Source organism: Anomaloglossus baeobatrachus, chromosome 10, assembly GCF_048569485.1.
Source record: "Anomaloglossus baeobatrachus isolate aAnoBae1 chromosome 10, aAnoBae1.hap1, whole genome shotgun sequence".
In the NCBI taxonomy this organism is placed as follows: domain Eukaryota; kingdom Metazoa; phylum Chordata; class Amphibia; order Anura; family Aromobatidae; genus Anomaloglossus; species Anomaloglossus baeobatrachus.
The window spans coordinates 27940022-27966387 of NC_134362.1; the positions used below are offsets into that span (position 1 = coordinate 27940022).

The window sequence follows — 26366 nt, forward strand, 5'->3', positions numbered from 1 at the left end:
CTCCGCGTGGTCCATTTGCGTTCCGTGTGACACCCGTGGTGCCGGAGAAAAACGGACAGGTTGACGTGTGGAGCACACGGGCACACATATGCTACACACGTTCCATGGCCGAACACGCACGTGAGCGCAGACCCATTGATTTTAATGGGTCCACGTGTGCCCGTGTCTCCGGTACGTGAGAAAACTGACCATACACGTACCGGAGGCACGGACGTGTGAAAGAGGCCTAATGAAAATCCTCCATACACTGTACTAGGCACAAGTTACATTTTTGGGGATTTTTGGTTTGTCTTTAGTTTTAGAAGTACACTTACCAGAATGACTCATCTGAAGTAAACAGGGCATGCTGTCACTTGTAGTGCCACAACAGAAGTCATTCTTGTAGATAGGGGTTTATGCACCATTTCACAAGCAATATTAGCCCCATAGGGAACCAAATAAACCAAAGGGGTGAGTAATTACATCACTACTTTACCATCATTTCTACAAATTAATGTGTAGCCTTAAAGTATAAACCACCCCCCACCTTTCTATAGGGGACTTATATGATTACAATTACACCCCCACCCCGCTCCATTCATTTACAGCAAGCAGATACCTTAAGAAACACAAAAACAGGAGTTGAACAACATTGCGTTTTTCCACATGATCTTATAACTCAGACATTGGACACGTGGATATATTTTATTAGAAATCATATCGGACACTTTAGCTTATTTACACAGGAGAAGGCCGGGTTATTATACAAAGAACTTATTTTTCCCATTGAAGTGAAAATGGATGAGTTGTAATACCGCAGATACACAACCAGTGCTTAGTTTTAAAAAAAAAAAAAAAAAAAAACACAAATAAATTGATATTTAGTTAGGTTTTGGGGACTTCTTGAATATAAAAATGCCGTTTTCCCGCAGTCACCACTAGGGGGAGCTCACTACATACAAGTCATACACTAATCTCTATAAGTCTTCAGTGAGCTCCCTCTTGTGGTGGATGCAGGAACTAATTTTATCAGTAGCAAAGGATTAGCAGCTCTGTATCACCGACATCTTTTATGAAACAAAAGCACAAATTGATGTAAAAAAATACTGCAGTGTCTAATGGTGATCATATGCAAAATGAACAGGTTTTTCTCATTGTGCTAAAATTTTTAGATTTTAGAAGAGTATAATTTCTACAAACTACAAAAAGGTCAATGAAATCTGTAACAATTAGCACCTTCCAATATTCGTTTTGTGCTTTTAACAGTGCTGGGTCTGATTAGAGCATCGCCCCAAAAGAAACATATTTGAGATGCTGGAAAAAAAAAAAAAATTGAAATGTTTAATTAATTCAGTCTTTTTGGAAAAGCTGGGTGCCATTTCAACACTCACCCAGCTTTTCTAGGACTCTGAAAGGCACATTAAACTAGTTATAGCTGAATACAGAGAGCTGTAGAATAACCATTCAGGGGTCTGGAAAAGCAGGGTGACACCTTTCAGAGCCCTGAGGAGTAGAGTGGTAGTCACCCAGCTTTCCCAGAAATTAATATAGGTGAGAATACAATGCATCGGCACAGCGGATCCATGTGTCTCGTATGATCGCTCGATATCCATAAAGTCAGATCTTCCATTGTGGCTATAGGGGAGTCTTTGGTTCCAGTGGGGGCATCCCATAGGCACTGTGACACCCCATATCTCTTGGCACCCGGAGTTTATAAATCACATATATAATAGTAACACGTAACAGACGTATAAACTTTAACCTTGTCTCTGGAGGTTCCAGAACACACAGGAAAGATCAGCTGCCATTTATTGATTTGTTTGCAGTTCATGCACCAGGACTGGTTTTTTTTTGGAGCTGGTGTCGTTATACTTGTTGGGACCATAGAAATCTTTCACATCTTTCCAGCATAGACTGGATCAGAGCTCTGCAAAAAAAATAAATAAATAAAATCATCCAAAAAAATAAATAAATAAAATCATCTTATCAGTGCATGAATAGTGCACAGGAAGCTACAGTCTATGTGCTGCACCAGATCACCACTAGGTGTCACTGCTGCCCACCAAAAAGGAGACTTAGAATGTTTTGCTAAGGCTCTGTGCCCACGCTGCGGAAAATTCGCGGAACTTGCCGTGATTTTTTCGCGGAAATTCCGCGGATTTTTCAAAAATCCACAGTACAGCGAGTCCCCAGCCATTTCTATGGCATTTTGGAACTGCTGTGCCCATGTTGCGTTTATGTCCGCAGCGGAAAAAATGCGGATTTCCCTGCGGAAAAATCTGCAGCATGTGAATTATTCTTGCGGATTTTTTTGCACGATCCCATACTTACCTGCCTTGATAGCAGACACCGGAGTCACTTCCTCCGATGCAGAGAAGCCAGGAGCAGGAGGTGGGCGGGGCCTGCACGAGCTCTGGTCATGTGACAGCCGGAGCTAGTTCAGGCCCGCCCACTTTCTACTGCACAGTGCAGACAGACCCGGCCGGAGAGTGAAGTGCTGCGTGATGGAGGCAAGTATGAACTCCCCGATCACTCCAGCACTCGTTCTGCATTGAGGATGCAGTGCTGAAACCATGATACTGTATCCTCAATGCAGAATGACCGCAGCATATCAGGACATTCCGCAATAAAACCGCAGCATGGAAACAGACAAAGCTGCGCCGCGGCTTTCTGGGAGCTCCTGCGGCATGTCCTGTGGATATAACCGAAGGACACTTTCCCCGTGCGCATATAGCCTAAGGATTCTGATAAATATACAGAATCTACGAGGACTGAATATAACACTGAAACGGCAGATTATAACTTATCAGCAAGTATCTAAAACGGTGTCTACAATAAAAGTAACAATGTATGACCCATTATCCTATAGATCCTATAGAATGTAAGACCGCAAGGGCAGGGCCCTCTTCCCCCTTTACCAGTCTGACTATTGTAACTTGTGTATGTATTGTGTATGTAACCCCTTCTCATGTACAGCACCATGGAATCAATGGTGCTCTATAAATAATAATAGAGAGCTGTAAATGTAGGTGATTGGCTATATCGTATGTTATGTCTATATAGTGCAAATTCCATTAATGCAATTTACCCATTATAGCAGTTATATTCTTGTACATAGGGAGCAGTATTATAGCAGTCATATTCTTGTACATAGGGAGCAGTATTATAGTAGTTATATTCTTGTACATAGGTGCAGTATTATAGTAGTTATATTCTTGTACATAGGGGGCAGTATTATAGTAGTTATATTCTTGTACATAGGGGGCAGTATTATAGTAGTTATATTCTTGTACATAGGGGCAGTATTATAGCAGTTATATTCTTGTACATGGGGGCAGTATTATAGCAGTTATATTCTTGTACATGGGGGCAGTATTATAGCAGTTATATTCTTGTACATGGGGGCAGTATTATAGCAGTTATATTCTTGTACATGGGGGCAGTATTACAGCAGTTATATTCTTGTACATGGGGGCAGTATTATAGCAGTTGTATTCTTGTACATGGGGGCAGTATTATAGCAGTTGTATTCTTGCACATGGCGGCAGTATTATAGTAGTTGTATTCTTGTACATGGGGGCAGTATTATAGTAGTTGTATTCTTGTACATGGGGGCAGTATTATAGTAGTTGTATTCTTGTACATGGGGGCAGTATTATAGTAGTTGTATTCTTGTACATAGGGGCAATATTATAGTAGTTGTATTCTTGTACATAGGGGCAGTATTATAGTAGTTATATTCTTGTACATGGGGGCAGTATTATAGTAGTTATATTCTTGTACATGGGGGCAGTATTATAGTAGTTGTATTCTTGTACATAGGGGCAATATTATAGTAGTTATATTCTTGTACATGGGGGCAATATTATAGTAGTTGTATTCTTGTACATAGGGGCAATGAAGGGAATTTTGTTACTTACCGTAAATTCCTTTTCTTCTAGCTCCTATTGGGAGACCCAGACAATTGGGTGTATAGCTTCTGCCTCCGGAGGCCACACAAAGTATTACACTTAAAAAAGTGTAACCCCTCCCCTCTGCCTATACACCCTCCCGTGCATCACGGGCTCTTCAGTTTTGGTGCAAAAGCAGGAAGGAGAAAACTTATAAATTGGTCTAGGGTAAATGCAATCCGAAGGATGTTCGGAGAACTGAAGACCATGAACCAAAAGAACAATTGAACATGAACAACATGTGTACACAAAAGAACAACCAGCCCGAAGGGCACAGGGGCGGGTGCTGGGTCTCCCAATAGGAGCTAGAAGAAAAGGAATTTACGGTAAGTAAACAAAATTCCCTTCTTCTTTGTCGCTCCATTGGGAGACCCAGACAATTGGGACGTCCAAGAGCAGTCCCTGGGTGGGTAAAGAAATACCTTGATAAAAAGAGCCGAAACGGCCCCCTCTTACAGGTGGGCAACCGCCGCCTGAAGGACTCGCCTACCTAGACTGGCGTCTGCCGAAGCATAGGTATGCACTTGATAGTGCTTCGTGAAAGTGTGCAGACTAGACCACGTAGCTGCCTGACACACCTGCTGAGCCGTCGCCCGGTGCCGCAATGCCCAGGACGCACCCACGGCTCTGGTAGAATGGGCTTTCAGCCCTGAAGGAAGCGGAAGCCCAGAAGAACGGTAGGCTTCGAGAATCGGTTCCTTGATCCACCGAGCCAAGGTTGACTTGGAAGCCTGCGAACCCTTACGCTGGCCAGCGACAAGGACAAAGAGCGCATCTGAACGGCGCAGGGGCGCCGTGCGAGACACGTAGAGCCTGAGTGCTGTCACTAGATCTAATGAATGCAAATCCTTTTCACATTGGTGAACTGGATGCGGGCAAAATGAAGGTAAGGAGATATCCTGATTGAGATGAAAAGGAGATACCACCTTAGGGAGAAATTCCGGTACAGGACGCAGAACCACCGTATCCTGGTGAAAAACCAGGAAGGGGGCTTTGCATGACAGCGCTGCCAGCTCCGACACTCTACGGAGCGATGTAACTGCCACTAGAAATGCCACCTTCTGCGAAAGACGTGAAAAAGAGACATCCCGCAGCGGCTCGAAAGGTGGTTTCTGAAGAGCCGTTAGCACCCTGTTAAGGTCCCAGGGTTCCAGCGGACGCTTGTAAGGTGGGACCATGTGGCAAACTCCCTGCAGGAACATGCGGACCTGCGGAAGCCTTGCCAGGCGCTTTTGAAAAAATACTGAGAGCGCTGATACTTGTCCCTTGAGAGAGCCAGGACTCAATGGCCACACAGTCAGGTTGAGGGCCGCAGAATTCAGATGGAAAAACGGCCCTTGTGACAGCAAGTCTGGGCGGTCTGGAAGCGCCCACGGCTGACCCACCGTGAGATGCCACAGATCCGGGTACCACGACCGCCTCGGCCAATCTGGAGCGACGAGAATGGCGCGACGACAGTCGGATCTGATTGACTGACCCCGAAGAAGAGATTGCACCCCTGCCTGCAGAGAAAGCTGTTTGTCGAACGGTAGCTTGACTACCGCTGACTGTGTATGAAACTCCATCCCGAGGTAAGTCAGTGATTGGGTCGGTGTCAACTTGGATTTTGGGAAGTTGATGAGCCACCCGAACTGCTGGAGAGTCGCCAGAGCGACGGTCAGGCTGTGTTGACACGCCACCCGGGAGGGTGCCCTGACTAGGAGATCGTCTAAGTAAGGGATCACTGAGTGGCCCTGAGAGTGTAGGACCGCCACAACGGATGCCATGACCTTGGTGAAAACCCGTGGGGCTGTCGCCAGGCCGAAAGGCAATGCCACGAACTGAAGGTGTTCGTCCCCGATGGCGAAACGCAGGAAGCGTTGATGTTCGGGTGCGATCGGCACATGGAGATAAGCATCCTTGATGTCTATCGATGCTAGGAAGTCTCCTTGTGACATCGAAGCGATGACCGAGCGGAGAGATTCCATCCGAAACCTTCTGGTGCTCACATGTCTGTTGAGCAGTTTGAGGTCCAGAACGGGACGGAATGATCAGTCCTTCTTTGGCACCACGAACAAGTTGGAGTAAAAGCCGTGACCATGTTCCTGAGGGGGAACGGGAATCACAACTCCTTCTGTCTTCAGAACGCCCACCGCCTGAAAAAGAGCGTCGGCCTGAGCGGGGGGCGGAGAGGTTCTGAAGAAACGAGTCGGAGGACGAGAGCTGAACTCTATCCTGTAACCGTGGGACAGAATATCTCTCACCCATCGGTCTTGAACATGTGGCCACTAGGCGTCGCAAAAGCGGGAGAGCCTGCCACCAACCGAGGATGCGGTTCGGGGAAGCCGAAAGTCATGAGGAGGCCGCCTTGGAGGCAGTGCCTCCGGCGGCTTTTTGGGGGCGTGACTTAGACCGCCACGCATAGGAGTTCCTCTGGCCTTTCTCTGGCCTGTTGGACGAAGAGGATTGGGACTTGGCTGAGGGCCGAAAGGACCGAAACCTCGGTTGTATTTTCCGTTGCTGAGGTCTCTTCGGTTTGGACTGGGGTAAGGAAGAGTCCTTTCCCTTGGATTCCTTAATAATTTCATCCAATCGTTCGCCAAACAATCGGTCGCCAGAAAACAGCAAACCGGTTAAGAACTTCTTGGAAGCAGAGTCTGCCTTCCATTCGCGCAGCCACATGGCCCTGCGGACTGCCACAGAATTAGCGGATGCCATCGCTGTACGGCTAGCAGAGTCCAGGACGGCGTTCATGGCGTAGGACGAAAAAGCCGACGCCTGAGAAGTCAAAGACGCAACCCCTCCTTCCACACAAAGCATAAAACTGAGGAGCCCGTGATCCACGGGAGGGTGTATAGGCAGAGGGGAGGGGTTACACTTTTTTAAGTGTAATACTTTGTGTGGCCTCCGGAGGCAGAAGCTATACACCCAATTGTCTGGGTCTCCCAATGGAGCGACAAAGAAATTATAGTAGTTATATTCTTGTACATGGGGGCAGTATTATAGTAGTTGTATTCTTGTACATAGGGGCAATATTATAGTAGTTATATTCTTGTACATAGGGAGCAGTATTATAGTAGTTATATTCTTGTATATAGGGGCAGTATTATAGTAGTTGTATTCTTGTACATAGGGGCAGTATTATAGTAGTTGTATTCTTTTATATGGGGGCAGTATTATAGTAGTTGTATTCTTGTACATAGGGGGCAGTATTATAGTAGTTGTATTCTTGTACATAGGGGCAGTATTATAGTACTTATATTCTTGTACATAGGAGCAGTATTATATAGCAGTTGTATACTTATAATTGATAATATAATGTAATATGACACTGTACCTTTGCCTTTTCTCTGACACCTTCATAATATCACAAATCTTGTAATATCTGTCAGAGAATGTCTCCGTCACTCCCCAGTCTTGTAAATATGACATTGCACGATCTGGACCAATCACTTTTGCTAAAAGAAGCGCCACATTCTCCACGCTGATGCAGTTTGTCCAGTCAGAATCATCGGAAGCTGAGGCGTCTCCATTTACTGTGCTGCGGGGCTGGTGCTGGCTTTGCGCTAGGTCTATTATATATTTCCATTCTTCCATAGTCTCTGGTAATACACCTAATTAAATATAAATGTAGTACAAAATATGAGAAAAGAAGGGAATTTTGTTTACTTACCGTAAATTCCTTTTCTTCTAGCTCCAATTGGGAGACCCAGACCATTGGGTGTATAGGCTATGCCTCCGGAGGCCGCACAAAGTATTACACTAAAAGTGTAAAGCCCCTCCCCTTCTGCCTATACACCCCCCGTGCTCCCACGGGCTCCTCAGTTTTAGTGCAAAAGCAAGAAGGAGGAAAAATTATAAACTGGTTTTAAGTAAATTCAATCCGAAGGAAAATCGGAGAACTGAAACCATTCAACATGAACAACATGTGTACACAAAAAAACAGGGGCGGGTGCTGGGTCTCCCAATTGGAGCTAGAAGAAAAGGAATTTACGGTAAGTAAACAAAATTCCCTTCTTCTTTGTCGCTCCATTGGGAGACCCAGACAATTGGGACGTCCAAAAGCAGTCCCTGGGTGGGTAAAATAATACCTCGTAATAGAGCCGTAAAACGGCCCCTTCCTACAGGTGGGCAACCGCCGCCTGAAGGACTTGCCTACCTAGGCTGGCATCCGCCGAAGCATAGGTATGAACCTGATAGTGTTTCGTGAAAGTGTGCAGGCTCGACCAGGTAGCCGCCTGACACACCTGCTGAGCCGTAGCCTGGTGCCTCAAAGCCCAGGACGCACCCACGGCTCTGGTAGAATGGGCCTTCAGCCCTGAGGGAACCGGAAGCCCAGCAGAACGGTAAGCTTCGAGAATTGGTTCCTTGATCCACCGAGCCAGGGTTGACTTGGAAGCCTGCGACCCTTTACGCTGGCCAGCGACAAGGACAAAAAGTGCATCCGAGCGGCGCAGGGGCGCCGTACGAGAAATGTAGAGTCTGAGTGCTCTCACCAGATCTAACAAGTGCAAATCCTTTTCACATTGGTGAACTGGATGAGGACAAAACGAGGGTAAGGAGATGTCCTGATTGAGATGAAAAGGGGATACCACCTTAGGGAGGAATTCCGGAACCGGACGCAGAACCACCTTGTCCTGGTGAAACACCAGGAAAGGAGCTTTGCATGATAACGCTGCCAACTCAGACACTCTCCGAAGTGATGTGACTGCTACTAGGAAGGCCACTTTCTGCGAAAGGCGTGCGAGCGAAATATCCCTCATTGGCTCGAACGGTGGTTTCTGAAGAACCATCAGCACCCTGTTCAGATCCCAGGGTTCTAACGGACGCTTGTAAGGAGGGACGATGTGACAAACCCCTTGCAGGAATGTGCGTACCTGTGGAAGTCTGGCTAGGCGCTTCTGAAAGAACACAGAGAGCGCTGAGACTTGTCCCTTAAGGGAGCCTAGCGACAAACCCTTTTCCAATCCGGATTGAAGAAAGGACAGAAAAGTGGGCAAGGCAAATGGCCAGGGAGAAAACCCCTGAGCAGAGCACCACGACAGGAATATTTTCCACGTCCTGTGGTAGATCTTGGCGGACGTTGGTTTCCTAGCCTGTCTCATAGTGGCAATGACCTCTTGAGATAATCCTGAAGACGCTAGGATCCAGGACTCAATGGCCACACAGTCAGGTTGAGGGCCGCAGAATTCAGATGGAAAAACGGCCCTTGAGACAGCAAATCTGGTCGGTCTGGCAGTGCCCACGGTTCGCCGACAGTGAGATGCCACAGATCCGGGTACCACGACCTCCTCGGCCAGTCTGGAGCGACGAGGATGACGCGGCGGCAGTCGGCCCTGATCTTGCGTAACACTCTGGGCAACAGTGCCAGAGGAGGAAACACATAAGGAAGCCGAAACTGCGACCAATCCTGAACTAAGGCGTCTGCCGCCAGAGCTCTGTGATCTTGAGATCGAGCCATGAATGTTGGGACCTTGTTGTTGTGCCGTGACGCCATTAGGTCGACGTCCGGCATCCCCCAGCGGCAACAGATCTCCTGAAACACGTCCGGGTGAAGGGACCATTCCCCTGCGTCCATGCCCTGGCGACTGAGAAAGTCTGCTTCCCAGTTTTCTACGCCCGGGATGTGAACTGCGGATATGGTGGATGCTGTGGCTTCCACCCACAGCAGAATCCGCCGGACTTCCTGGAAGGCTTGCCGACTGCGTGTCCCACCTTGGTGGTTGATGTAAGCCACCGCTGTGGAGTTGTCCGACTGAATTCGGATCTGCTTGCCTTCCAGCCACTGCTGGAACGCTTTTAGGGCAAGATACACTGCCCTGATCTCCAGAACATTGATCTGAAGTGAGGACTCTTGCTGAGTCCACGTACCCTGAGCCCTGTGGTGGAGAAAAACTGCTCCCCACCCTGACAGACTCGCGTCCGTCGTGACCACCGCCCAGGATGGGGGTAGGAAGGATTTCCCCTTCGATAATGAGGTGGGAAGAAGCCACCACCGAAGGGAAGCTTTGGTTGCCTGAGAGAGGGAGACGTTCCTGTCTAGGGACGTCGGCATCCTGTCCCACTTCCGTAGGATGTCCCATTGAAGTGGACGCAGGTGAAACTGCGCGAAAGGGACTGCCTCCATTGCTGCCACCATCTTCCCCAGGAAGTGCATGAGGCGCCTCAAGGGGTGTGACCGACCTTGAAGGAGAGATTGCACCCCTGTCTGTAGTGAACGCTGTTTGTCCAGCGGAAGCTTCACTATCGCTGGAAGAGTATGAAACTCCATGCCAAGATATGTCAGCGATTGGACCGGTGTCAGATTTGACTTTGGAAAATTGATGATCCACCCGAAACTCTGGAGAATCTCCAGAGTAACGTTGAGGCTGTGTTGGCATGCCTCTTGAGAGGGTGCCTTGACCAGCAGATCGTCTAAGTAAGGTATCACCGAGTGACCCTGAGAGTGGAGTACCGCTACTACTGTAGCCATGACCTTGGTGAACACCCTTGGGGCTGTCGCCAGGCCGAACGGCAGTGCCACGAACTGAAGGTGTTCGTGTCCTATGGCGAAGCGCAGGAAGCGCTGATGCTCTGGAGCAATTGGTACGTGGAGATAAGCATCCTTGATATCGATTGATGCTAGGAAATCTCCTTGGGACATTGAGGCGATGACGGAGAGGAGGGATTCCATCCGGAACCGCCTGGTCCTTACGTGTTTGTTGAGCAGTTTTAGGTCCAAAACAGGACGGAAGGACCCGTCCTTCTTTGGAACCACAAACAGGTTGGAGTAGAAACCGTGACCCTGTTGCTGAAGAGGAACCGGGACCACCACTCCTTCTGCCTTCAGAATGCCCACCGCCTGCCGAAGAGCCTCGGCTCGCTCGGGAGGCGGAGATGTTCTGAAGAATCGAGTCGGAGGACGAGAGCTGAACTCTATCCTGTAACCGTGAGACAAAATGTCTCTCACCCAACGGTCTTTTACTTGTGGCAGCCAGGTGTCGCAAAAGCGGGAGAGCCTGCCACCGACCGAGGATGTAGTGTGAGGAGGCCGAAAGTCATGAGGAAGCCGCCTTAGAAGCGGCACCTCCGGCGGTCTTTTTAGGTCGTGATTTAGACCGCCATGCGTCGGAGTTCCTCTGATCCTTCTGAGGCCTTTTGGACGAGGAGAATTGGGACCTGCCCGCGCCCCGAAAGGACCGAAACCTCGACTGCCCTCTCCTCTGTTGGGGTATGTGCGGTTTGGGCTGGGGTAAGGATGTATCCTTTCCCTTAGATTGTTTGATGATTTCATCCAAACGCTCGCCAAACAATCTGTCGCCAGAAATTGGCAAACTGGTTAAGCGCTTTTTGGAAGCAGAATCTGCCTTCCATTCCCGTAGCCACAAGGCCCTGCGGAGTACCACCGAATTGGCGGCTGCCACCGCCGTACGGCTCGCAGAGTCCAGGACAGCATTAATAGCGTAAGACGCAAATGCCGAGGTCTGAGTGGTAATGGACGCCACTTGTGGCGCGGACGTGCATGTGGCTGCTTCAATTTGCGCTTGACCTGCTGAGATAGCTTGTAGCGCCCATACGGCTGCGAATGCTGGGGCAAAAGAAGCGCCGATCGCTTCATAGATGGATTTCAACCAGAGCTCCATCTGCCTGTCAGTGGCATCTTTGAGTGAAGCCCCATCTTCCACTGCAAGTATGGATCTAGCCGCCAGTCTGGAGATTGGAGGATCCACTTTGGGACACTGAGTCCAACCTTTAACCACGTCAGGTGGAAAGGGATAACGTGTATCCTTAAGGCGCTTAGAAAAACGCTTATCTGGACAAGCATGATGATTCTGGACTGCCTCTCTGAAATCAGAGTGGTCTAAAAACATACTCTGTGTACGCTTGGGGAACCTGAAACGAAATTTCTCCTGCTGCGAAGCTGACTCCTCCGCCGGAGGGGCTGAGGGAGAAATATCCAACATTTGATTGATGGATGCAATAAGATCGTTCACTATGGCGTCCCCGTCTGGAGTATTAAGATTGAGGGCGCCCTCAGGATCAGAATCCTGATCAGCTGTCTCCGCTTCATCAACCCGAGATTCCCCTCGCTGAGACCCTGAACAATATGATGATGTCGAGGGAAAATCTAAGCGAGCTCGCTTAGTCGGTCTGGGGCTGGGGTCTGAGTCAGAACCCTCAGCCTGGGATCTATGAGATACCCTGGGAGGACATTGTTGGTCCAACTGAGGGGGGCCAGGGAACAAAGATTCAACAGAGTCCCTGTGCTGAGATATCGGCCTGGACTGCAAGGCTTCTAGTATCTTAGCCATAGTCTCAGAGAGTTTTGCAAACTCCGTCCCCGTCACCTGGACATTGTCAGCAGGTGGCTCCCCCTGGGCCCCTCTTAGCAGAGGCTCTGGCTGAGCAAGTGTCACAGGGCCCGAACACTGTATACAATGAGGGTCAGTGGAACCTGCCGGTAGTGGGGTCGTACATGCGGCGCAGGCAGCATAATATGCCTGTGTTTTGGCACCCCTGCCTTTTGTGGACGCCATGCTATTATCTTCCCTGACAACACAATAGGGTATATAGCCAGAAATCAACTGTGCACCATGCAGTGTAAAGTATATACCATAACATATACAGTATAGTTGCACTACTGCACAATGGGGCTAGCACCACAGGTGCTGCTTACCACCCGCTTCAAGCGGTTGTGAGGCCCCCCAAGTCCCTGCCTGGGTCTCCCAGACTTTGTCCCCCTCTGCTGCGTCCGAGGAGCTGACAGGAATGGCTGCCGGCGTCCTGAGGAGAGGAGGGAGTCGTGGGCGTGGCCGAGAAAGTGCGGGAACTGTGCACAGTGAGAGGGGTGGAGTATGCAAAACATGCTCCAGCCCTCAGTGCTGCTCGTTCTGTGCAGCTTCCCGCCCTTCCCCTGCCTGTCAGGGCTGAGGGCGGGAGGAAAGGGAAACTAGGCCGCAAAAAGCCGGGGACTCTAGTAATAAGCGCGGCCGCCGTATATGCGCGGCCAGCGCGGAAGTCCCCGGCGAACTACAAGTCCCAGCCGCGCCGCAGTGTTTCCGTGGCAGCGGCGGTCAGCGCGGCAGTCCCTATACATAAAACACACTCAGCAACGCTGAGTGTGTAATGGCACATTTTAACCCGGTAAGCGCCGCGGTCTCCGGTGCACTAGCACACCCAGCAAAGCTGTAGTGTTGCTGTGCGCCGGTCCCCACAGGGATACAGAGTACCTCCACGTAGCAGGGCCATGTCCCTGAACGGTACCCGGCTCCTATCCAGCAGGCTCCACAGGAGTTGTGGATGAAGCTCGGTCTCAGTGCCTGGAGACCGATAGGATCCCACTTCACCCAGAGCCCTGAGGGGGATGGGGAAGGAAAGCAGCATGTGGGCTCCAGCCTCCGTACCCGCAATGGATACCTCAACCTTAACAACACCGCCGACAAAAGTGGGGTGAGAAGGGAGCATGCTGGGGGCCCTATATGGGCCCACTTTTCTTCCATCCGACATAGTCAGCAGCTGCTGCTGACCAATCTGTGGAGCTGTGCGTGCATGTCTGCCTCCTTCGCACAAAGCAAAAAACTGAGGAGCCCGTGGGAGCACGGGGAGTGTATAGGCAGAAGGGGAGGGGCTTTACACTTTTAGTGTAATACTTTGTGCGGCCTCCGGAGGCATAGCCTATACACCCAATGGTCTGGGTCTCCCAATGGAGCGACAAAGAAATGACCTAAAAAGACAAATGTGAGCGGAGTCTCTTTCCATCCACCATACTTTATACTGCTCCTTTTCAGCAAAAGCAGAGAAAGTAATGGATAATCTAGGACTTCTATAAAGTGGGGAGATATTGTGATAATTCTTGATACTAACCATTTTTCTCATTGATTAGCTGCATGTCATCGAGGTGGACTATGTTGTTCAAGGCTTCAAGTCTTTTTTCCAGCTGCAAACAAAGTGCGATGTAACCCGGCCAGTATCTAAAGAGTTAAAAAGGAGCCAGGTTACATTTAGAAACATGGTCACAGTTATATAGCAAGATATAGACGGATTATCACATTCTTACCCAAAGGTTTTACAGATCTCCAACATTTTCTGTTTGGTTGCAAAGTCTGATGGCAGCTGGATAAGAAGCGACAGGAGCTGCCCGTATCCCCACGTGTACAGATGTGACCGCGGCCTGGGAGGAAGGGTCAGAGGGTATATACATGAATATTGTACAATATGGCCAGACCGTGTATAATAGGACACAGAAAACACTGAGGATACAGATATGGAGGCTACCCAACCCATTGTACATATACAAGGGCTAGAATTCCCATGTGGCAGTTTTAGGAATATAAATGAGTTTACTGCACATCTGTATACTTCGCAACAAAAAGATGAGACTATGCAAGAACGAAGCATAAAGCAACAGGGCAGAAACATTGCTCCTTGGCAGGGGAATGCGTCTTGCCAAATAAAACCGTGCACATGGCACAAGGTAAGGAGCAATCCCAGACAACGGGAACGTATTTGGATCAGGTAATATGTATATACACATGGTGTCTATAAGGAGCCACATGGCATCAAGAAAAAAAAATGCCAGACACGAGCAAGAAATAAAAACCAGCAATACCGAATGAACAAGACCATAATTGTTCACCTTGGGTTTCCATTGGGGTCTATGGTGTTGCTGGGGTGAGGGGCATCATGGCAAGTGGCCAGAAGAAACCAATCCAGCTTTAGAGACTCGGGCTGAGCAAGGGACTGCAGTAAAGATAATCTATAAAACAAAAAATATTGTGATTTATAACATCACTACAATATGGCAAAGAAGGGAATTTTGTTACTTACCGTAAATTCCTTTTCTTCTAGCTCTTATTGGGAGACCCAGACGATTGGGGTATAGCTACTGCCCTCTGGAGGCCACACAAAGCACTACATTAAAAGTGCAAGGCCCCTCCCCCTCTGGCTATACCCCCCCGTGGTATCACGGGTTCTCCAGTTTTAGTGCCAAAGCAAGAAGGAGGAAGCCAATAACTGGTTTAAACAAATTAACTCCGAATAACATCGGAGAACTGAAAAACCGTTCAACATGAACAACATGTGTACCCGCAAACAACAAAAAAACATCCCGAAGGACAACAGGGCGGGTGCTGGGTCTCCCAATAAGAGCTAGAAGAAAAGGAATTTACGGTAAGTAACAAAATTCCCTTCTTCTTCAGCGCTCTATTGGGAGACCCAGACGATTGGGACGTCCAAAAGCTGTCCCTGGGTGGGTAAATAAATACCTCATGTTAGAGCTGCAAAACAGCCCTCCCCTACGGGGGTGTCACTGCCGCCTGCAGGACTCTTCTACCTAAGCTGGCATCCGCCGAAGCATAGGTATGCACCTGATAATGCTTGGTGAAAGTGTGCAGACTGGACCAGGTAGCTGCCTGGCACACCTGTTGAGCCGAAGCCTGGTGACGTAATGCCCAGGACGCACCCACGGCTCTGGTGGAGTGGGCTTTTAGCCCTGAAGGAACCGGAAGCCCCGCAGAACGGTAGGCCTCTAGAATTGGTTCTTTGATCCATCGAGCCAGGGTGGCTTTAGAAGCCTGCAACCCCTTGCGCGGACCAGCGACAAGGACGAAAAGTGCATCGGCACGGCGTATGGGCGCCGTGCGGGAAATGTAGATTCTGAGTGCTCTCACCAGATCTAGCAAACGTAAGGCCTTTTCATACCGGTGAACCGGATGAGGGCAAAAAGAAGGCAAGGAAATATCCTGATTAAGATGAAAAGAGGATACGACCTTAGGGAGAAACTCCGGAATGGGGCGCAGCACAACCTTGTCCTGGTGGAACACCAGGAAGGGAGCCTTAGATGACAGAGCTGCCAGCTCAGACACTCGCCGAAGCGATGTGATTGCAACAAGAAACGCCACTTTCTGCGACAGCCGAGAAAAGGAAACTTCCTTCAGAGGCTCGAAGGGCGGCTTCTGGAGAGCAACTAGTACCCTGTTCAGATCCCATGGATCTAACGGTCGCTTGTACGGGGGCACAATATGACAGACCCCCTGCAGGAACGTGCGCACCTTAGGAAGACGTGCTAGACGCTTCTGAAAAAACACGGATAGTGCCGAAACTTGCCCTTTAAGGGAGCTGAGCGACAAGCCCTTTTCTAACCCCGATTGCAGGAAGGAAAGAAACTTGGGCAATGCAAATGGCCAGGGAGACACTCCCTGAGCAGAGCACCAGGACAAGAAAATCTTCCACGTTCTGTGGTAGATCTTAGCCGAATTCGACTTTCTAGCTTGTCTCATTGTGGCAATGACTCCCTGAGATAATCCAGCAGATGCTAGGATCCAGGACTCAATGGCCACACAGTCAGGTTCAGGGCCGCAGAATTCTGATGGAAAAACGGCCCTTGGGACAGTAAGTCTGGTCGGTCTGGCAGTGACCACGGTCGACCGATCGTGAGATGCCACAGATCCGGATACCACGACCTCCTCGGCCAGTCTGGAGCGACGAGTATGACGCGGCTGCACTCGGATCTGATCTTGCGTAGCACTCTGGGCAAGAGCGCCAGAGGCGGAAACACGTATGGGAGCTGAAACTGCGACCAATCTTGAACCAAGGCGTCTGCCGCCAGAGCTCTTTGATCGCGCGACCTCGCCATGAATGCCGGGACCTTGTTGTTGTGCCGGGATGCCATTAGGTCGACGTCCGGCACTCCCCAGCGGCGACAGATTTCCTGAAACACGTCCGGGTGAAGGGACCATTCCCCTGCGTCCATGCCCTGGCGACTGAGGAAGTCTGCTTCCCAGTTTTCTACGCCTGGGATGTGAACCGCGGATATGGTGGATGCTCTGTCCTCCACCCACATTAGAATGCGCCGGACTTCTTGGAAGGCTTGCCGACTGCGCGTCCCTCCTTGGTGGTTGATGTATGCCACCGCTGTGGAGTTGTCCGATTGGATTCGGATCTGCTTTCCTTCCAGCCACTGTTGGAAGGCCAGTAGAGCAAGATACACTGCTCTGATCTCCAGAACATTGATCTGAAGGGTGGACTCCTGCGGAGTCCACGTCCCCTGAGCCCTGTGGTGGAGAAATACTGCTCCCCACCCTGACAGACTCGCATCTGTCGTGACTACTGCCCAGGATGGGGGCAGGAAGGATCTTCCCTGAGACAATGATGTGGGAAGGAGCCACCATTGTAGAGAGTCTTTGGCCGTCTGGGAAAGCGAGACTTTCCTGTCCAGGGACGTTGACTTCCCGTCCCATTGGCGGAGAATGTCCCATTGAAGTGGGCGCAGATGAAACTGCGCAAAGGGAACTGCTTCCATGGCTGCCACCATCTTCCCTAGGAAATGCATGAGGCGCCGCAAGGGATGCAACTGGCCCTGCAGGAGAGATTGCACCCCTGTCTGTAGTGACCGCTGCTTGTCCAGCGGAAGCTTCACTATCGCTGCTAGAGTATGAAACTCCATGCCAAGATACGTTAGTGACTGAGTCGGTGATAGGATCGACTTTGGAAAGTTGATGATCCATCCGAAAGACTGTAGAGTCTCCAGCGTAGCATTCAGGCTGAGTTGGCATGCCTCCTGAGAGGGAGCTTTGACCAATAAGTCGTCTAGGTAAGGAATCACCGAGTGTCCCTGAGAGTGCAAGACTGCTACCACCGCCGCCATGACCTTGGTGAAGACCCGTGGGGCTGTCGCCAGACCAAATGGAAGAGCTACGAACTGAAAATGGTCGTCTCCTATCACAAAACGTAGAAAACGTTGATGTTCTGTAGCAATTGGCACGTGGAGATAAGCATCTTTGATGTCTATTGAGGCAAGGAAGTCTCCTCTGGACATTGAGGCAATGACAGAGCGGAGGGTTTCCATCCGGAACCTCCTGGCGTGCACATGTTTGTTGAGCCGTTTTAGGTCCAGAACAGGACGGAACGAGCCGTCCTTTTTTGGAACCACAAAGAGATTGGAGTAAAACCCTTGCCCTTGTTCCTGAGGAGGGACTGGGATAACCACTCCTTCCGCTTTTAGGGAATCCACCGCCTGCAGCAGAGCATCTGCTCGGTCTGGACGTGGGGAGGTTCTGAAGAACCGAGCTGGAGGACGAGAATTGAACTCGATTCTGTACCCGCGAGACAAAATGTCCGTCACCCACCGGTCTTTGACCTGTGACATCCAAATGCCGGAAAAGCGGGAGAGCCTGCCCCCGACCGGCGATGCGGAGGGGGGGGGCTGGAAGTCATGAGGTAGCCGCTTTGGAAGCGGTACCTCCATTTGCTTTCTTGGGGCGTGTGTGAGTCCGCCACGAATCTGAGTTTCTTTGCGTCCTCTGAGTCCCTTTGGACGAAGTAAATGGTGTCTTGCCCGAACCTCGAAAGGACTGAAACCTCTGCTGCCACTTTTTCTGCTGAGGTTTGGGTGTTCTGGGTTGTGGTAAAGAGGAGTCTTTACCCTTGGACTGCTTAATGATGTCAGCCAATGGCTCGCCAAACAGTCTCTCTCTAGACAAAGGCAAACTGGTTAAACATTTTTTGGAACCAGCATCTGCTTTCCAGTCCTTTAACCACAAGGCTCTGCGCAAAACTACCGAATTGGCGGACGCCATTGAGGTGCGACTGGTAGATTCTAGGACCGCATTGATAGCGTAAGACGCAAACGCCGACATCTGCGTGGTAAGGTGCGCCACTTGCGGCACTGCTGGATGCATGATAGCATCCACTTTTGCTAAGCCAGCTGAAATAGCCTGGAGTGCCCATACGGCTGCGAATGCCGGAGCAAACGACGCGCCTATAGCTTCATAGACAGATTTTAACCAAAGGTCCATCTGTCTGTCATTGGCATCTTTAAGTGAAGCGCCATCCTCCACTGCAACTATGGATCTAGCTGCAAGTTTGGAAATCGGGGGGTCTACCTTTGGACACTGTGTCCAGCGCTTGACCACCTCAGGGGGGAAAGGGAAACGCGTATCTTTAGATCGTTTAGAGAAACGCCTTTCTGGGTGAGCGTCGTGCTTCTGGATTGATTCTCTGAAGTCAGAGTGATCTAACAAAGCACTCAATTTACGCTTGGGATAAAGGAAACGAAACTTTTCCTGCTCCGCAGCCGCCTCTTCTGCTGAAGGGGCTGGGGGAGAAATATCCAACAGCCTATTGATGGCTGAGATAAGGTCGTCTACCATGGCATCCCCATCCGGGGTATCCAGGTTGAGAGGGGTTCCAGGAGTGGATTCCTGATCACTCTCATCAGACACATCACAGGGAGACTGATTGCGCTGAGACCCTGAGCAGTGTGAAGACGTCGAGGGTCTTTCCCAGCGAGCTCGCTTAGGGTGGCTGGGGCCATCATCTGAGTCATAATCCTCGGCCTGTGAAGCCGGGGACCCCCCTGTGGGCTGGATACATTCCAAGTAAGGGGGACCTGAGGACAGAGGCCTCGCCGTGCCCAGAGACTGAGCCCCATGCATAGATTGCAAGGTCTCAAGGATTTTTGCCATAGATACAGACATATTATCTGCAAAAACTGCAAAGTCCGTCCCTGTCACCGGGGCAGAACTTACAAACGTCTCAGCCTGGGTCGCTACCTCTCCTGACTCCGGCTGGCGAAGCAGCACCGGGTCGGAGCATTGCACACAATGGGGGTCATCAGAGCCTGCTGGTAGATTAGCCCCACATGCAGCACACGCAGTATACACAGCCCTTTTTGCCTTGGCAGCCTTGCGTTTTGAGGATGACATGTTGCTGCTTCCACAGAGCGATCTGGGATATGCAGCCAGAAGCGCACCTCACAGTGCAAGAAATACAATATCTATATAACTGTATCCAGTACACTGATACACAGTGAGGCACTAGAGGGACCAGCACAGAAAAATCGCTTACCGCCCGCTTAAAAAGCGGGTGTGTGGTCGCCAGATAGCCCCTAGTCCAGGTCTCCCAGAGCCTTGCGTCCTTCCTCCAGCCAGGCATGCATGTAATGGCTGCCGGCGTCTCGAGAGAGGAAGGGGGGCGGGCCCTGGGCGTTCCTGGCCAAGAGCGGGAAGCCTGCTTCCCTCTGTGCCAAGTGAGAGGGCTGGAGCATGTAAATCAGGCTCCAGCCCTCGTCGCTGCTTGCGAACAGCGTCTCTCCCCTACCCTGAATGACAGGGTGGGGGCGGGAACGAAACGGAGCTGCCGGCGTCCTAGGCCCAAAAAGCCGGGGACTAAAGTTATAACCGCCGCCGCCGTAAAAGCGCGGACGGCGGATCCCCGGCGCACCACAAGTCACAGCAGCGCCGCCCGGTCCAGAGGGGGTCGGCGCTGCGTTCCCAAACACAAACAATCCCCCAGTAATCTGTAGGGACACGAACTCCACGTTGCGGTCCCCGGCGCACTATAACACCCAGCCAGCCCGGAGTGTGTCTGTGCCTGCCGGGGACACAGAGTACCTGTATGATGCAGGGCCAGTCCCTGATCGTACTCCTGCTCCGAATCCATCAGGTTCTAATGGGTCTGTGGATGGAGCCCGGCATCAGAGCTGAGAGGCCGGCAGGATCCCACTTCCACAGAGCCCTACAAGGGGATGTGGAAGGAAAACAGCATGTCAGGCTCCAGCCCTGTACCAGCAATAGGTACCTCAACCTTACAACACCATCCAGGGGTGAGAAGGGAGCATGCTGGGAACACTATATGTGTCCTCTTTTCTTCCATCCGACATAGTCAGCAGCTACTGCTGACTAAAATCTGTGGAGCTATGCATGGAATGTCTGACCTCCTTCGCACACAAAGCTAAAACTGGAGAACCCGTGATACCACGGGGGGGTATAGCCAGAGGGGGAGGGGCCTTGCACTTTTAATGTAGTGCTTTGTGTGGCCTCCAGAGGGCAGTAGCTATACCCCAATCGTCTGGGTCTCCCAATAGAGCGCTGAAGAAAAATTACTATTAGCAGTTTTCTAAGCTTGACAAGTCATACTGTATCCACACGACTTATGGCAGGTCGCTTATTGCTGAGGGTCCCAGGGTCCTAAACACCCGTAAGGATAGAGTGGTGACTGTGCTCGTGCACCTTGGCCCCCACTCCATTCACTGTCTATGGGATCGCCGGACAAAGGAGATTATTGCCACCAGCTAACCACGGCCGTCCCCGTAGGCACTGGCCAAACCACGGCCGTCCCCGTAGGCACTGGCCAAACCACGGCCGTCCCCGTAGGCACTGGCCAAACCACGGCCGTCCCCGTAGGCACTGGCCAAACCACGGCCGTCCCCGTAGGCACTGGCCAAACCACGGCCGTCCCCGTAGGCACTGGCCAAACCACGGCCGTCCCCGTAAGCACTGGCCAAACCACGGCCGTCCCCGTAGGCACTGGCCAAACCACGGCCGTCCCCGTAGGCACTGGCCAAACGACGGCCGTCCCCGTAGGCACTGGCCAAACCACGGCCGTCCCCGTAGGCACTGGCCAAACCACGGCCGTCCCCGTAGGCACTGGCCAAACCACGGCCGTCCCCGTAGGCACTGGCCAAACCACGGCCGTCCCCGTAGGCACTGGCCAAACCACGGCCGTCCCAGTAGCCACTGGCCAACCACGGCCGTCCCCGTAGCCACTGGCCAACCACGGCCGTCCCCGTAGGCACTGGCCAAACCACGGCCGTCCCCGTAGGCACTGGCCAAACCACGGCCGTCCCCGTAGGCACTGGCCAAACCACGGCCGTCCCCGTAGGCACTGGCCAAACCACGGCCGTCCCCGTAGGCACTGGCCAAACCACGGCCGTCCCCGTAAGCACTGGCCAAACCACGGCCGTCCCCGTAGGCACTGGCCAAACCACGGCCGTCCCCGTAGGCACTGGCCAAACCACGGCCGTCCCCGTAGGCACTGGCCAAACCACGGCCGTCCCCGTAGGCACTGGCCAAACCACGGCCGTCCCCGTAGGCACTGGCCAAACCACGGCCGTCCCCGTAGGCACTGGCCAAACCACGGCCGTCCCCGTAGGCACTGGCCAAACCACGGCCGTCCCCGTAGGCACTGGCCAAACCACGGCCGTCCCAGTAGCCACTGGCCAACCACGGCCGTCCCCGTAGCCACTGGCCAACCACGGCCGTCCCCGTAGCCACTGGCCAACCACGGCCGTCCCCGTAGCCACTGGCCAACCACGGCCGTCCCCGTAGCCACTGGCCAACCACGGCCGTCCCCGTAGCCACTGGCCAACCACGGCCGTCCCCGTAGCCACTGGCCAACCACGGCCGTCCCCGTAGCCACTGGCCAACCACGGCCGTCCCCGTAGCCACTGGCCAACCACGGCCGTGCCCGTAGCCACGGCTGTACCACAGGTTCTGCAATAGGAAATCAATGGTGCAATTGCGACAACTGCTTCAAATTTTAGAGCCCCTTTCTTGAGTTGGGACAACCGCCCTAAGGCTAAGTTCACATTTCCGCTAAAATGTATCAGTCACAATCCGCTGCTCTTGTAAACAATGGAATCCGTTTCGCGGATTCCGTTGCTCCCATAGACTTGTATGAGCAGCGGATTGTGACTGATGATGCTGCGTTGCACCCTCCGCCCGACTGATCAGTCGTGGAACGACTGACCGCCGGGCGGGAGGAACGCAGCATGTAATGTTTTTTGAGCAGCAAGATCCGTCGGATTTCGCTACGCATGCTCTCTGGCTCCCTGCACACGTCACCAGCTTTGGTTGGTTACCCGATATTTACCCTGGTTACGGTGCAAGGAGCCAGCGCTAAGCGGTGTAGGCCCGTAACCAAGGTAAATATCGGGTAACCAAGGTAAACATCGGGTGCTTTGCTACCCGATATTTAGTCTGGTTACGTGTGCAGGGAGGCAGACACTTCCCCGCTCGGCCCCGCCCCCTCCCGCACATGTATGTACACACACACACACACACACACACACACCTCTGTCCCCAGCCATGCAGACAAGCACTGCCACTGACACCCTCGCATGGCCCCGCCCCCCGCTCGGCTCCGCCCCCTCCCGCACTCTGCATGTGCACATACATACATACATACATACATACACTCACTCACACATACACTCACCTGTCCCCAGCCATGCAGACCGCAGCACTGCCACTGACATCCTCAGCGCCTGGCCCCGCCCCCCGCCCCCTCCCGCATTCAGCATGTGTATACACACACACACACACACACACACACACACACACACACTCACCTGTCCTGCAGTCCCTGCGGCACTGACGTCCTCAGTGCCACGGCCCCGCTCGGCTCCTCCCCCCCTCCCCGAACTCCACCCCCCGCACACAACGGAATCCGACAAAGAATTCTGTTCTTTGTCATCCGTTGTACAGCGTTGAACAGCGCATCAGTCACATGCGTCAAGTAACGCATGTGACTGATACAAAACAACTTAATATATTTCCTTTCTACCTCTGCTCCTCGGGTTTTGACTTGATGAGATTATCCAGATACGCCAAGAAGTGCCCCGGATTATTCCTGCAGATCCGTACGACGTCCGTGGGCAACACTGACGGGTAAAACTTGATGAGCGCTCTCGCTGCTGCTTCACCAAACTTTTCATAGATCCTGATGGACAAAAAAAATGACATCAGCCGAGATTAAAAATGTGTCCATATAGATTATATGTATGGTGTAAATTCTCTAATGTGACATCCGATATTCCAGAATTATTAGGAAATACCTGGACACGTGCGCCAGTAGTAAAGGGCTGTCCCAGGGCTCCATATTAGTTAACACTTGTATTGCTCTCGCCAGATCACCATTTTTTATGGCCTCTGCCTCCGGTCCTGAACTGGACAGCTCTGAAAACAAAACAAAAGGATTTCTAGAAATTCTCCAGAAAACGATACTTTGGAAGAATCTAAAACAAGTCTGTGTGGCATGGAGAGGCAGTGCACTGTACAGCACAGGCTTTCCCCCATCTCCAGTCTTAATCTGCGTGGTATTTAATTGAATAAGGATATTTTAAGGGAGGGGGAACCAATGCCAAAAAGCAATATGGTACTTAGAAGCCAAACTTGAAGCTACTAAGTTATGACTCTCTCAGGAGCCATAACTTTTAACTTTTTGCACAGAATTATAGTTTTCAGTTAAACCATCTATTACCTTTTAGCCCCTCTACGTAGGTGCTCCAGACCCCCGGGGTATCTTCATAATTTAGGACAATGCAGCGCTTTAACCTCTTAAGGTCAAGAAGGAAAAAGTACTTGTGTATGAAGTGACAAGTGCAGGAGTCCAGCTCTGAAGGAGCCTCAGTGCTAAACACTCTGAACTCCAGGCACAACATGGCGAGCTGAGACACGTCCCGGTGTAAGGACTCTTCCAGAAGAAAAGGAGCGTCAACTCGGAAACATAACTGGTCCCCTGACTGAGGATGGACCATGGTCTTCTCCTCCAGCCGCTCTGGTTCATCTGTGGGGTCCATATAGAGGGAACCTTCTTCTCCACAAGATTGTAGGACACCCGGAGAAGGCTCCCTCGGGCACAGTTTGGGACTATCTTGGGGGCAAAAAGCTTTGTCAAGGTGCCCAAGCCAAACGCTTAAGATCTTCCTCATGACTTCCCGATCAAACAAGACCTCAGGATCGTGGATTTTAAGTCTACGAAAGAAAAGTAGAAAAAAAAATATGAAAAAAATCACTAAGTATTTTGGGGATCAGGTTCATTAGACGTAATCGTTGTCAATGGAAATGGTCAGTACCCTAAATCTGCCATAACACTGGGTATAGTATAGAGGAAAACAAACAAAAGTCAGAGAATGCTGGGAGATTACTACTCTGCAGAATAGTGAGTGCAGCTCTGGCGTATAATACAGGAGCTAACTCAGGATCAGTAATGTAATGCATGTACCCAGTGACTGCACCAGCAGAATAGTGAGTGCAGCTCTGGAGTATAATATAGGAGGTAACTCAGGATCAGTACAGGATCAGTAATGTAATGTATGTACACAGTGACTGCACCAGCAGAATAGTGAGTGCAGCTCTGGAATATAATACAGGATGTAACTCAGGATCAGTAATGTATGTACACAGTGACCGCACCAGCAGAATAGTGAGTACAGCTCTGGAGTATAATACAGGATGTAAGTCAGGATCAGTAATGCAATGTATGTACACAGTGACTGCACCAGCAGAATAGTGAGTGCAGCTCTGGAGTAGAATACAGGAGGTAACTCAGGATCAGTACAGGATAAGTAACGCATGTACACAATGACTAAACCAGAAGAATAGTGAGTGCAGCTCTGGAGTATAATACAGGAGGTAAGTCAGGATCAGTACAGGATCAGTAATGTAATTTATGTACACAGTGACTACACCAGCAGAATAGTGAGTGCAGCTCCAGAGGATAATACAGGATGTAACTCAGGATCAGTAATGTATGTACACAGTGACTGCACCAGCAGAATAGTGAGTGCAGCTCTGGAGTATAATACAGGAAGTAACTCAGGATCAGTACAGGATGAGTAATGTAATATATGTACACAGTGACTGCACCAGCAGAATAGTGAGTGCAGCTCTGGAGTAGAATACAGGAGGTAACTCAGGATCAGTAATGTAATGTATGTATACAGTGACTGCACCAGCAGAATAGTGAGTGCAGCTCTGGAGTATAAGACAGGGTGTAACTCAGGATCAGTATAGGGTAAGTAATGTAATGTATGTACACAGTGACTGCACCAGCAGAATAGTGAGTGCAGCTCTGGAGTATATAATACAGGATGTAACTCAGGATCAGTACAGGGTAAGTAATGTAATGTATGTACACAGTGACTGCACCAGCAGAATAGTGAGTGCAGCTCTGGAGTATATAATACAGGATGTAACTCAGGATCAGTAATGTAATGAATGTACACAGTGACTGCACTTACATGGATCAATTCAATTAAGAAAGTGTAATATGAGTAAATTAAATCTTTAAATAATTCTCCAGCACTAATAAGTAACCCTCATCGTTCTCCGCTGGTTGTTGTTACACACTGTACGTCCTATGAATTCATCTGCTTATACCAAATTTCCACCAAATTCAAAAATACAAGAAAAATTAACAATTCTTCTATCCTAGTTATAAATGTGCACATTCATTACTTACAGGGCCTCTGAAGTTGCAGATTTCAGCTCATCTAATAGGATTTCTTCTACCGAGGGCTCAGGAGGCTGCAGGAGATCCACCCTGTAATGTGCAAGATTAAAAAAAACAAACAAAACAAAGAAGGGAATTTTGTTTACTTACCGTAAATTCCTTTTCTTCTAGCTCTAATTGGGAGACCCAGACAATTGGGTGTATAGCTACTGCCTCCGGAGGCCACACAAAGTATTACACTTAAAAGTGTAAGGCCCCTCCCCTTCTGCCTATACACCCCCCCGTGGGATCACGGGTTCCTCAGTTTTAGTGCAAAAGCAAGAAGGAGGAAAGCCAATAAACTGGTTTAAGTAAATTCAATCCGAAGGAATATCGGAGAACTGAAACCATTCAACTTGAACAACATGTGTATACAAAAAAACAGGGGCGGGTGCTGGGTCTCCCAATTAGAGCTAGAAGAAAAGG

The 26366-nt window shown here is 50.6% G+C and overlaps 1 protein-coding gene across 2 annotated transcripts in view; it reads right to left on the reverse strand.

The window, feature by feature from the left end:
- Positions 1–665: 665 nt before the first annotated feature.
- HPS5 (HPS5 biogenesis of lysosomal organelles complex 2 subunit 2) overlaps positions 666–26366 on the reverse strand; it is a 58911-nt gene continuing 33210 nt past the window's right edge. For both annotated transcript variants that reach the window (XM_075326954.1, XM_075326955.1), the window contains exons 15-23: positions 25911–25991; positions 23928–24421; positions 23503–23623; positions 23232–23387; positions 14524–14643; positions 13945–14058; positions 13752–13858; positions 7246–7522; positions 666–1906 (exon numbers count right to left, since the gene is read on the reverse strand). In XM_075326954.1, coding sequence (XP_075183069.1) covers positions 1846–1906; positions 7246–7522; positions 13752–13858; positions 13945–14058; positions 14524–14643; positions 23232–23387; positions 23503–23623; positions 23928–24421; positions 25911–25991 — 1531 coding nt within the window. In that variant the 3' untranslated portion in view covers positions 666–1845. The remainder of the gene's footprint in view (positions 1907–7245; positions 7523–13751; positions 13859–13944; positions 14059–14523; positions 14644–23231; positions 23388–23502; positions 23624–23927; positions 24422–25910; positions 25992–26366) is intronic.